The 14,092-nt window shown below is 35.8% G+C and overlaps 1 protein-coding gene across 1 annotated transcript in view; it reads right to left on the reverse strand.

Annotated features, from left to right (window-relative positions):
- Positions 1–14,092, reverse strand: part of ATG7 (autophagy related 7) — a 45,734-nt gene that overhangs the window by 10,428 nt on the left and 21,214 nt on the right. The window contains exons 13-16 of the mRNA XM_010172235.2: positions 12,653–12,856; positions 12,287–12,402; positions 11,469–11,544; positions 9,612–9,692 (exon numbers count right to left, since the gene is read on the reverse strand). Coding sequence (XP_010170537.2) covers positions 9,612–9,692; positions 11,469–11,544; positions 12,287–12,402; positions 12,653–12,856 — 477 coding nt within the window. The remainder of the gene's footprint in view (positions 1–9,611; positions 9,693–11,468; positions 11,545–12,286; positions 12,403–12,652; positions 12,857–14,092) is intronic.

Genomic DNA, 14,092 nt, shown 5'->3' on the forward strand with positions numbered 1-14,092 from the left:
AGTATAAAACCTTAACTAATCCAAGTAAAATATGCTGAAAAATCATTTAGGAAAGAGATAGCTGTTTTAATTTAGAGCAGGAATAAATAGTGACACAAATGTGTTTTGTCTGTCCCTATAACCTGCACTGATTTTGAATTGCAACGGGTAGAAAATGGAGTACTAACTTACTGAAGAATAGTCCCTGAAAGGTCTCAATGAGATTTCTTTTTAGCTTAGGACTTTTCAGTTTCATCTTTTGAATAATGCAAAGGAGGAAAGTAGAGTTCTTAGAAATTTAAGAGATGTCAATTTAAGCATGGTCTTGTCAACACCGAGTTCTCAGAAGCTGCAGGCATTCTGAGCTTTTCTGAAATAACCTTGGTGTGTTTTCTATGCACGCAACCATTTTTCCTGATACAAACTAACAGGCTAATAATACGGACAAAACTGTGAGATTTTTATTTTACCTACTCTTTCCTTTCTAAAATAGCTCTCACAAATTATTTTAAACATAATAGCATCTTCAGATTACAGTCAATGTAGTGACTTCCTACTGGACACGACACAAGTTTAAGGTGCTCCCTGCCTGAAAACATTAGTAAATAGAAGTGAAAAGAAAGAAAGAAAGGGATAAAGAGAGAGGGAGAGTAGAAGAAAATAAACATCTCAATTTTAGAGACTGAGAATAGAGGAACAAAAAAGTAGACAACCTCATTAGATCAGCTGTCCTGACCTCTTTTAATACATGGATATATCCTTCAGTCACCTAAAAGCCATCTCTTGCTCGCTCCATATTTTACACTTGATGGGTATTTACAACTTTATTTATCCCCATTCTGCTTCCTGTCCAGAATTTATGCTGATTAGCTCATCAGCAGTTACATTTTTGGCTCCAGTTCATACTGGCATTAGTCACTATTTATTGTACAGCAACTGCAGAAAGCCTTTCTTTTTCCCCAGCCACATCTGAGGTTATTGACAATTTGTGGCTGGATAATCTGTTTGTCATCCGTACACAGGGACAGGCATCTATAGCATAATTCTTGGATTTGCCTTAAAGAAACATTCCAGAAACAGCAACCATTTTCCACAGACAATCCCTGATGCTGAGAGTGGAGCCAGGTCACTTCCTCAAACGTCAAAGAAAATTATTCTTCTCACAGAAAAGCAACTGTCTCATGCCAAATGCCATTTTGGCTGTCTATACAATTTGATTCTACCAGACTGGAGTGGTGCATCTTTGACGGGTTGACTTAAGCAAGCAAAAAACCAACACTGACTAGGTACTGCATATGAAGTCATTTATTCCATCGATCTCTGCCCTACCATCAGCATTCAACAATAAGCCATGATCTGTCAGACACTAAACACCCAAAACTATTGGCACCTTAAGCGGAAATTGCAGCTGCTCCTTAGTTCCTAAATCCAGATCTCTAGCTTAAAAATCCATACTTTGTAGACTATTTCAAACAGAAGATTTTATTATCTGGATGTGCTACAGCACCTATGCAAAACAGCATTGGAAGAACAAAGCATTTTCACCCGGGCCACACATTTACTGCATTTCATCAGTTCCAGTTATTTTTCCATCTTTTTAAAGTCAATTTCATAGAATCATGGAATGGTTTGGGTTGGAAGGGACCTTAAAGCTCATCCAGTCCCAATCCCCCTGCCAGCAGCAGGGACACCTTCCACTAGACCAGGTTGCTCAAAGCCTTGAACACTTCCAGGGAGGAGCAGCCACAGTTTCTCGGGGCAACCTGGGACAGTGTCTGACCACCCTCACACCAAAGATAATATCCTAATATCTAATCTAAACCCACCCTCTTCCAGTTGAAAGCCATTACCTGTTGTTCTACCACAAGAATGTGTGATAGATTGTTCTATCATTTCCTTCACTTTCTATCATTTCCTTAACTTTTCCCAATTTCAAAGAAAACAAACATTTCTGCAAAGACATAGATAGAGGTAACCCTGTAAAAAAGTAGAAAAACTGAATAAAGGTTAAACTGTTAAAAAATGCCTACATGGGCACTTGTAAATAAAAGAACAGCTGCCCAATAAAACGGGTATAGATGTAGCCAGACTCCTGTCACAGAGTGCAATGAGAAAAATACAGAAAAGCAGACAAGAAAAAACTACAATAGTTAAAAATAGGAAGGTATTAAAAAATTATCTCTGAAGAGTTATTACTCATCCTTTAATCTCAGGAGATTAAAAATGTAGTTGAAATACAAGTATATGTAATTTAAATATTACAATCTAACATTCAGGTATAATTTCAATATGATATTATAAGAAAGCAAGCTCTATTTCCATAAAGACTAGGGAAAAAATAATCAGACTCTCACATCATCACCCAATTCCATGAGCCACCTGTTACAAGACCTGTCAGTAGAAGAGAGAAACACGGATGTATTTCCGTTCTCGCACTGCTGCATGCTGGCATGACTTTTTCATGGGTAGAGGTCAAATTATGGCTGAAATGGTCAAATGGACACAGTGCTGCACTGTATAAATCTGAAGTACCTGTCTACCAAAATCATCAATGCAAAAGAGTGCTTCGGACCATAACCCTGCATGCCTGAAAATTTTCATTCACGAGTTAGACTTGAAACTTTATGTAACCCTGCCAATTTTTCAAATTAGTTCAATTTTTCTTATATACACTCTAAAAATTGACAATTAGCACTCCTTGCACATACCCAACATGAACCAAGTATTTTGTCTTGCTCACTGCGCTAAATATGTCAACATATTGAACAACTTTTTTAATAGCCACTAATATTGAAGAATCATATATGTTCCTGCCAAGAACATGTGGTTTTTGTTTTGTTTTGTTTTTTTAACATAAAGTGATTCCTCAGCTTACAAATAAAGAAATCTAGGCATAAATGGCAGACATGAAGCATGTTGTGTCTATATTTCTTTTGATGAATATGCACTGAATCCTTGGAATAACTGAATAATAAATAAAGGAATAGAAGGCATTAGGTTACAAGTATGCAAAAGCCTTATGGAACTAAAAAGAACAATCACAAATTACTTATATCCAGCAAAATGAACGACTGACCTTTTGACTTCCAGACAGAAACCTACAGAACGAGGTTTGAACTGTTTCTACAATCAGCAATGGTAGGATGATCATCATCACCACACCACCACTACACAGGGTAGGTTCCTAGTTTCTATCCAGTTCAATATTCTCCACCTTTGTTTTTGCAATTCTTATGAGAGTCTGTCAGCAAGGATATATTTTAAGTCAAAGTATTTTCGTTCACTTTTGTTTTTACTGACGTAAAAGGAATTCTTTAACAGCTTCACAGAGAGATGACAAGACAGCAGTAAGTTGCTATCAGAATAAATAATTAAAAATGGTATTCTAGACATAGTTGGATACTGAATATGTCAATACCAGAAAACTGGGGTGATGCTATCTCTTTCCTACTGATTGACAGTCCTTTACTTTTAATTGTAATTAAATGTCATTGATTTGGAGGAATAAGAAATATTGAACAAACAAAACAAAAATTCTAAGACCCAGAGAATTTAATTTCAATGCAATAGAAATACAAACTGTCAAAAATATGAATCAATTGTTTTTAACAATGGCAAGTTTCTTCCCCTTAAAAACAGTATTTTAAAGTTAAACTTAAAAATGGGAAAATTCATCTTATGGTGCAGAAACTATATTATGAGTGTAGTATTTTCACTTAAAGAGTTGACTTAATTCTCTTTTTTCTTTTATTTCAGATAATACAGCTTTCTATTTAAGATGAACTTCATAAACCATTCTCAGTCCCACTTACAACTGCTTACAATAATATCCTACATCCATTTAAGGTCACTCAGCAATTACTGGAATATATTTTTACTTCTTTTAATGCTATTTAACTTGGAGATAAGTAAACTAGTCAACACCATGGACCAGCCAGTCACACCAGCTGCTTCTTAGACCAGGTTCTGGGATTCTCCACAACATGGCTTTGATTCTACTACCTAACATGGTACACTGCCACATCAGCATAAATTGACATGCTATTTCACTTAAACATCAGGAAACACTTAATAAATTCACCAAATAAAAGAAACATGCAGTAACAAAATCATTTGTTTTCTTCTCTGAAGGGCGAAAGCATGTTATTTATTACTAAAAAGGGATTCTTAATCTAGCAACTTTACTTTCTGCAATCAACACTAAAAACAACAGAATTGCTGATTTTCTGGAGCAAAAGAGGGAATAAATCAAGTTTCAGAGAGTCGTATGTTCTCCGCTCTTTTTTTCACCTTTCCTCTTTCTCTCTCCCTGTAAAGAAACCTTCTTGATCATTTAACCAGTGGAGTTTAAAACTTCCACTGCAAAGAACACAATTCTGAAGAATGGCTCCTAAACACACTTTGCAGCAAACCTTAGCGATCTACTCCCTTGAGCCATGAAGACCAGAACCCAAACCATAATGACTTGGGGAGGAATGTTGTTTTACTTTGTTATTTAAACGCATTTTCTATGCCAATTGTATTTAAACTCCCTAAGATATCTAATGGTTGCATCTGCCATCCAGGAAGAAGTTCTTTTACATGATGAAGACAAATGGATTGACTAAAGCCAATGATCTGAGGATAAGGGCCTGGTAGAATCACAGAATGGTTTGGGTTGGAAGGGACCTTCAAAGGTCATCTAGTCCAACCCCTCTGCAGTGAGCAATAAAAAGTGGTTTTGCTCAGAAAAACATGAAAGAGACAAACCTCCAGTTTTCAACATTTAAATACAGTTGTAAACACCCACACTCAAAACAAACATACAGCTGCTAGCTTCTGAGAGGCTAAGATTTTCTTATCCTGAAGTCAGAAGGTTTGAAAATGCATCTTCTCTCAGAGCCCTGAATGCAAAACAAATCCTCACCCATGTGAAAATATTTGGGTGGGTGGTTTAGTCTCACAAGACACAAACTGATCTTTAACCTTTAATAAACTATGTCAATTCTTAATACAGATAAATACATCAACCACATAAGCTAAAATGGAATTAAATCTTACCGATTTGTTGTGGAGAAGCATGCTAGTTCCACACCCTTTTCTCTGTTCACAAAAGAGGGTAATGTTTAAACTTAATGTTACTTTTAAGATTTCTGGGGCTCTTGATCACATTTGCCCTCCCCTAAGAGAACAAAATTCCATCACAGTGGTCACATTACCAGGGTCAATTTCTTAGTGTGTGATGTGGCATTCTTACTACACATCACGGCTTCCTTCTGATAGTAGACTTTTACTTGGGATAAGGTATGTTATATTTTGTTGACTTTTATAATAAAAATTCAATGTTTTTGAAATAGTAAGACCAGGCATTATTTTAAGAACGTGCATCTTTCAGGCAACCAGCACCAAAACCATCCTCACTGTGATTAATTTTGAAAATATATACTATTTCTATTATCTTACTGAATTTAAAACTGATATCCAGAGAGGTAAAGACTGCTTGAGATTTCAAAAGTTATGGGCAAGATAATCCTCCTGCTCCCTCCAGTTAAAATGACCTTTTTTCAAAGAGGAAAAATAAAAGTGATATATTTCTGTAAGTCACTTATCATAAAGCAATTTTCTATGCCACCCTAAGAGTAAGAAAAGTATTACATTTAACTCAGCCTGGTGAAAATAGGCCTAGGTATATTAATAATGCATTCTTTAAGTCTGAATGAAATCTACCCAATATTAATACAGAGGCTGCACTGTACATACAAGTGTCAAATATTAACATACGTAAATTCAGGAAATCAAGAAAGTTATAAACGGAGTCAGTTACATAGACTTAATGTTAGAGCACAGCTACAAAAATAACTCTTTTTAAACATTCTCTTAAATGTTTGCAGTCTTCAGTCCTGAAGGACAAACATTTCTCCCCATTTCCTCCATCATTTCTGCAAGCTATGCAAGAGTTAGCTTTTTTTTTAGTACAGGAAAGACCAATGTTTTTTTTCCCCCCATGACTTACACATCTCTATTTAACATCAACGTAATTCTTGAACTGAGACATGTATAATATAAAAAGATTTTAAACAATTTCACTGACATCTTACAATATTCTGTCAATGGAAGAAAGTAAATATGAAAGTCTTTCCTCAATCCAGCTAGGGCAAATATGAAGGGTCTTGCTGGAATCAAAATTAAAATTATCTCAACTGAAAAAAAAAAAAAAAATCACTGAGTTACTGAATTGGTTAGTGTCATAACTGGTCAGAACCATTTAAAGTGAAAATGCATGCAAATCAGCTAACAAATGAGAATAATAAAAGCATTGTTATGTCTAGATGATGATAGATTTCAAGACTGAAACACTCATAAATAACTTATGCAACACAGGCACTTAGTAAATGTCACCGCAAAAGCATTTCATGTATTCTTGGGATGTTAAAAAGGGAAAACATGTGCAAGGGTAGGGAAGTATCTTGTCTGAAAACAGAAATTGTAACGTTGTGCCTAATACCATCCCTGAACCTGGTGCCTACCCCTTCATGAAATGTAATGAAATTGAAAAAACATTTAAATGTAAGTCAGTAAAATTACTCAGTGCTTAAAAAAGTATGACTTAAGCAGCTCAATTTTTCAGCATACTGAGTAGAAAGTTGAGAAAGAACTTGAAAATTAGTAGAGATACTTATGCTGCTTTTCTTTTTTAATTTGATAGCAGAGATAATTACACATTAGAACAAATTTAGTAGGGGAAGGAGAGAAATATCTTTAAGTAAAATAAGCTAGAGAGTGGACAATAAATTTGAACTCTGCAGGAAATAGGTAAATGTAAAATACATATGTAAAAACAGAGAGGACTTCTGTATATCCAAGTTGGTTAGTAGCAACAATCTTCTGTGACATTAAACTCTGAATCCACGAGGTCTCCTGGTTCATTCCATGATGCACAAGGAGGAGAGAAGCAATAACAGGAAATTTTTCATTATGTTTATAAAAATATAAATGCTGGCAGTTTTGCATTAAGATAGATATGTATTCTAACATTCACGTTTCAAGCCTTTAGCCAGTTGCCTGCAAGGATCAAGACCTCTCTACTTTTCTATGGGATTATAATGCTTCTCACCATGATATGATGAGAAAATATCCTCACTTTGCTCCCAACAGAGTAAACAGGCAGCTTAATCAGCACAGTAAGTAACAAGCTTAACATTCTTGTTCTGGAAGTAAAGCAGTTATTACAAATAAATATCTATACTAAAGAACTTTGGACTCTCCCTTCTCAGTAACAGAACGAGTTTGCCATGGAAGAGGAAGTGCATCAGAAGAGCTCACAGTGCTGCTCACACCTACTACTGGACCGGTGGCGCGGTGCCATGTGCTCTGAAAGAGGAGACTTGCCATCCTAGTACATGCTTGTGCAGAACCGGAATAAGACAGAGGGGGAAATCATACAGGGAAAATTTGGCCCAGAATAAAAATAGATTGGTTTCCTGCTGCGACCATCCCAAAATTCCTGAACAATTGCCTGAGGGAAGCTTCTCTGGCATGCAGCCTGTTCAGGACAATTCTGGGTAAGGAATAGCTGGCTGCTTGGGCGTCTGGGCTCTTCAGTTTCAAAAACAGAGAAATGAAGTCATGACTGAGTCAAAATGAAATGGAATTTAATCTCTAAACATGCAGATCATTAGCAGCTTCTCCTAAGTCATCCAGCTGTACTGGATGGCTTAAGAATGTACCGGAATTTTTTTTTTTTTAATTCCTAATTCATTAGTTTTATGAGTTACAGAGTGACAAAAGCTCAAGAAAAAGAATGCAGACATAAGAAAAATCACTAAGGTACCAGCAAATGAAATTATATCAGAAAAGCCACTTCCGTCCTGTGCTAAAAGTTTGAATCTATAGTAAATCTGATATAGATCAGGATGAAATTATGCTAAATTGCTGCATTAAAAAAAATAAAACCAACATACAGACTACAATTAAATCGTAATTGGATTTGTCATTTCAAAGTATTAGCATCAGATTTCCAGATAATGCAGGGTGACATACTCTTATGCTAATAAACAGAAAGTTAGCAAAGCAAACAAACGCTGTGTTTCTACTGTAAGGAAATACGTGCGCCAGTGAAGCAACCTTTTCAGCACAGAAGTAATTTAATACCCAAACCACATGAAAAGTGATCTCTCTGGGAATAGCACAGCTGCTAAAATCCAAGTCAGTTTTTATTAAATCATCAAGTCTGTTTATGTAAAACAGGGTTCTCTTAAAATGACCTCCAAGAGGAAATTATTTGCTAACAAAAAATTGATAACTGCATTTAATTTATCTACAATGATGTATGTTTGTATTTTCTTTAGATACCAATATGTCCTGGATCGGAGATAAAAAGGGGAGGTGGGGGGAGAAGCTCATTCTAACAGTTTAACTTCTCAGGCTCCACCATCAAAGTTTTTCCTTTTTTTTTTTCCCTTACGTATTTTTTTGAACCAAATTACTTTAGGTAACATATATAGAATTTCTGCAAACCATACTTCTGGAAAAGATGAGAAAATAATCACTTCTAGCTACTACTGAGCTTTCACCTATTCAAGAGGGTAAATATGTGTTTCTAAAAATAAGAGTAGTTTGAAGTCTAGTGCTTCAACTTTTGAGGAGAAAATTGACATTAATAGACCTTCAAAACTTGTCAAATGTGCCCAGATAGCCTAGAGAAATAACAGGAATATTGTAGAAGAAGAAATTGTGCAAGTCTACAAAAAAAAAATGATAGTGCCTCAAAAGTTTTTGAAAGCTGTTTAAAAGAAGAAGGACAAGTGCAATGAAAAGAACGGAAAGAAATTCTTGCAGTAAGTCTCAAGGTACATCAAAGTGAACTAAATTAATGGCACTCCCAAGCAAGCCAAATCATGAGTCAAAACCTCTGAATCTTCATATTCAGCTATCCCAGTGAAAAATTCTTGAACTTGCACTACATGGCCATAGAAAACTTGCCAGAAAAAAACTTTTCAAGGCCACAGTACAGGAAAACAATCCAAGAACAAAGAGGAGGCCTCACACAGACACATTAGCGGGCTGCCCCAGTGTTCTGGCAAGACAGCTCAGATCCAAGCAACAGCTGGAAATCCATTAGGTGACTCAGGACTGTCAACACCAGCATCAAAATGAAACACTCTTTGCAACAAAGAAATGCTATAGAAGTAATTTTCTTTCTTAAGTGTTCTTTATATGTTTGCGTTGTTTCACAAAACAAATTTCAACAGCTTCACATATTTGTGATGATACTCAGCTCACTGGACATCAGAGATAATTTCTTAAACAACTAAAACCAATACCAATTCTATTCCTTCCTACAAAGCTAAAAGACATTGACCGTATTTATGTGCTAAACTTTTCAGAAATGTGTTGGCCTTCTCTCTGCTTGGTGTTCAGCTATAACTAGAATATTGGTGTGGAGATAGCATGGTAACAGGTGATGCCAAAGAAATTTGAAAAACAGCTTATAAAGAATGGTACGAGAGCAAAAACTTTAGCTGAAGTAAGAACACAGATTTCAAGCCCTAAGGAAAAGAAAATGCCAAATACAAAGCAGTCCTCAGCACCCCAAGACTGACCTAGAGCAAGACCACTCTGTACATATAAATGACAGACAAACTCAGACTTACTTTGGTTGAACAGGCTGTGCACTTATCAAACGCCAGGCTGACTGGAAGAACATTATCAAATCTTGATAAAAATCCACGGATCTGAAAGATTAAAAAAATTACAATACTATTTTATAATCACAAAAAATATTTCCATAATTCCACATGAACTGAATGCATACATTCCATAAAAAGATAAAGAACAGCTACAACTAGGGTAATACAGTGACTCCTAATAACACCTGTAGTAAATTTATACTCAATATATATATTACTGGTTTTCTATATAAAAATAATGGCACAGCTATCTAAATGTAACATTATTTAAACATAAATAGAGGCACAGCACCACCTGGAGTTTGACTTCTCTGATTGCAAAGTTCAATAAAAAATAAAAAGTCATGGTATAACCAGTTAAATGTATTCCCCCCCCAACTCTATAACATATAATTTGAAAACCGTTGTGCACTCCTAAACTATGTTGTTAATAGGATACAACTGATATGTAATTTTAAAATTCTAGACCATTGTTCCTGGTACCAGAGATAGCACTGAAAACACTTTGGAGCAGGGTTTGATGATTTAGACTATGAAATCTTTGGAGTATTAATCATTTTTTATACTGTGCTTTTACATGTCTACAACAATGAAGAGGTAAGAACGGAACTTAAGTAGTTCTGCAATACAAATAATAATAATGCCTTAATTAATACTGAAGTCTATTATGGAAAATACTTCCAATAGACACTTCACACATTTAATGCAGTCGAAATGGCATAAACCTCAGAATGCAACAACAAACACTATTAACACGAAGGTATTTTTGCAGAAACACAGAACCATACATAATGTTAGAATAGAAAAATGCAGTCATTTTTAAACAAAACCCACGCCCAGGAAAAGAAAGGAAAACAACAAAATCAAGTCTGATACCACATTGCTTTGTGGCTTTGTGTTTCTCTTATCCTAGGAACTCCACAACACTTCCTGGAAATAAACTCAGTTCATTTATGACAGACAAAGACTATGATGCACAACGTTTATTATTCCACAAAGGAATATCTTCTTTATTAAAGAGGACTGCTGCAATCCAATGAACAAAGAACAACGCAAAAGCCCACACCAGAAAGGAACAGTTAAGACTAGACCCTTGGCAAAAATACTGCACTGAGCTGATTAGGTGGGTGACTGCTAAGAGAAAACAGCCATTGGTAAAAGGATTAGATGTCACAACACTTGAAAAAAAATCTATGATTATGGGGATAAGATCAGGCAGTTTTTTAAAGGACTGTACCAATATAACAAATAAAGCCAAGTTGTACTGAGTTTGCATCTAGCCAGGGTCAATCCACCACACAAGTCTACCCAGCAGTCTGAAAAATGGTATCCTTAAAGCGTTTTTAACTAGAGTTTGGGTTGAGTAGAAGAATAAAGACTGCTGTATTGCACCAGAAACAAATTAATATTTTGGAGAACTATAATAGTTGTGAGCTGGCTGGATCTGAAATATTTTTTTCAAACTCAGAAGGGGTTTAAAAAGTGAACAAAAGTAACTTTGAGATGCGCATATTGTCAGCTCTGATGGAGAAAAGTCCGAGGTTGCCTTATTCACATACTGTCGCCTCCAAATAAATCCCTGCTAAGTAGGCAGCAAAAGGAATTGCGTGTCCACAAGTAGGACAGGCACAGTGCCAGGAACCCAACTACCTTAGCCCATATAAAGGATTTTCTTTTTTAAAAAAAACAAACCTAAAGAGTCAGTCCTTTGTGGAATGGAATCAGTACTGAGCATGTTTTTGTTCAGGAGAAAGTCTGTGATGCTTGCCTTCTATCAGTTCCCAGCTTTTAAACAAAAGCATTTACTCTCAAGTTATTTACCTGATGAGGCACAAGTCCAAGAGAAGTAGGTGGTTCATTCATTCTATCATCACTACTGCTGGCCACAGCATAACCACTGCCAAAAATCCAAGAAGGAAAATTAGAACAAGACAACATACTGAACAGTCAAAATTTCCAGTAAGCCTCAAGACATTTTCTTACAGCTCACAGTGTAGAACCTGGAAAGGAACCTATCTGGAAAATCTGTTTCATAGTCACTAATATTCAGCATGGGAATACAAAAACCCTCTCAGAGACTTGTAACATAGTCGTGTCCAACTCCTAACTCACTTTTTCTTTCACAGACTTTAAAGACAGAAAACAAGCCTAAATTCCAGGTTACAGAATTTCAGAGTAATTTCCGTATCAAACCCACTTAATTTTAATTAAGATTTTGTAATATTTGGCTTGTCTTGAAGCCTGTCATGTGACAAAAGTAGTTATGACAGCTCCTCATTACACTCTAAACACTCTCCTGAGAAAAGGAATTCCAAGATCCACTAACAGGAATACTATCTTCTTTTGAAATATTCTCAGTACTTTTCTAATTCTAAACTCAGAAAGAGAGAAAAATTGCAATTTCCAAGATAAAAACTTAAAATTTGATGAATCAGTTCTCTCTAAAACACTGTTAAATTACAGTAATATAGTACATATGATCTATGCATTACATTAATTTACAGGCACCATTACACCTTACAAAATTCTCCTACTTAATGTGTGCTTCCTCCCTCTTCTCCCATGAGATTATATTAAATAAATTTTATTTCTCAGAGAACACCTTTTGAACACCAGTCCTTGTCTCAGAAATGACTCACCCTTCTGGATGCTGTAAAACAGAAACCATTAGTTCCACTGCAAGAGCTCCAGCTATCATGGCTAATCCGGGTCGACTGACCGTGCACTGCTGATCCAACGTACGATCCCTGGTGGACTACAAAGATAGACAATTCTAAAGGAAAGAAAAAAGCAGCTCAGAAGTAACTAGCTGCTCTATGACACAAAACATCATCAGTTCTGTGCAACTAGCTTCTTTGATATTCTGAATAAAAGATGAGCTATTTCTTAATCCTGTGTACAGCAACATAAAACAAACCCCTTTATGAAACACCATTTAAAGGAAATAAAAATTCAAGTCACAACAAAGAGATATATAATCACCATTTGCATAAGGTTCTACTCACATCCCCCGGTGCCACAACATCATTGCAGAAGTAGCAACCCAGTTTATAGCCAGGGATATTTGAAAAGAGTGATGATCCCAAAAGATCAGAAGAACCAGTGGCACTGCTGAAACACGAATCACCAGATTCTTGCTGTTTTGGTTTCTTTAGTCCATGTCTCATAACAACAAATGTGTCAAATCCCAATGCAGCATTGATGACCAGCTGTGAACAGTAAAGAGAGCACAACAGATTTTAAGTGAGCCAAGAGGGGAGGGGGGAAAAAAAAGTCCTGAAGGTTTTATTCACTGTAGATTTAAAAAAAAAAAAAAAAGAAAACCCACATATGCTGTAGATGGACAAACAACCTGTTAACTGTGTATCTATCACCCTAGCCATAAACAACAGATTTCTTGATAGGTGCAAAATTCCAGTTGTCAAGCATTTAGAAAAAACAAATGCAAAACAAAGACTGTTTCAGAAATCTACAAACCATTACCTTGTTCTGTGTCTTTCACAGAAATCTGATACAAATTACTGTCTCCCTCTAATTGTTACACAAACGTATGCACACTTGCTGACAAAAACAAACCCCAAGGAACAGGAACTCCATCAATGTGTGGTGCTAGTTTACATCTGAAGCTATGTTCAAACCTATTAACATTCAATGTCTCACTAAAGTTACTGAAGCTGCTATGCACTGATATGAATTACCATCCATATATCCAAATTTGGCCCAATATTCATACAGTGATTAGTACTGTTACTGGAAAAGCTTATTTTGGTTCCAGCTCAGAATGTATTTTCAAGTTTGCTGAATACTCTGTACATTCATATTCTCCCAGTGCTACAGTATTCCAAGTGCCATTTAAGTAGAACAGTGGCTATCAATAACAAGTTTTTATGTAATTTGAAAATCTTTATGTAGTCTTTTCAGATCACTGCGGTCTGAAATATAACTCATTAAACACTCCTATGTGACAGAGCAACGAAATGAAAGCCTGCTATCCAAAAAAATTTCTGCTCAGTGAGGAAAGCAATTAATGATTACTTATGGTCTTCATATGCATCTGATTAGTCACATGGGGAGCACAGCAGCTGTGGTACACAATTATAGTGTCATCATCTTCCCCTTTCTCTTCAGCCTGTTACAAGTGCTTAGAATAAGCTGAAGCTATATACATTATGACCAAAATATCATAAAATCAATACTTAAACTAGTGGATTTTACTAAACTTACAGGCAATGATCTAGATATAGCAAAAAGCAAAAGCAATTATACAATAATGACTGTAGTCAGTAAAATAGAAAGGAAGATATGATACTGCTTCATATGCAGGTATTTCAAATAGAAATTCTAGCACAGCAGTTCATAATTTTTCATTCTTATAGCCAGGAATTATTTAAAAGACGGACTTTGAGGGAAGCTGTCAAGAATTACCCATCTTAACTAGTAAGCTT

The sequence above is a fragment of the Antrostomus carolinensis genome, unplaced genomic scaffold (assembly GCF_000700745.2).
Source record: "Antrostomus carolinensis isolate BGI_N321 unplaced genomic scaffold, ASM70074v2 scaffold23807, whole genome shotgun sequence".
Taxonomy (NCBI): Eukaryota; Metazoa; Chordata; class Aves; order Caprimulgiformes; family Caprimulgidae; genus Antrostomus; species Antrostomus carolinensis.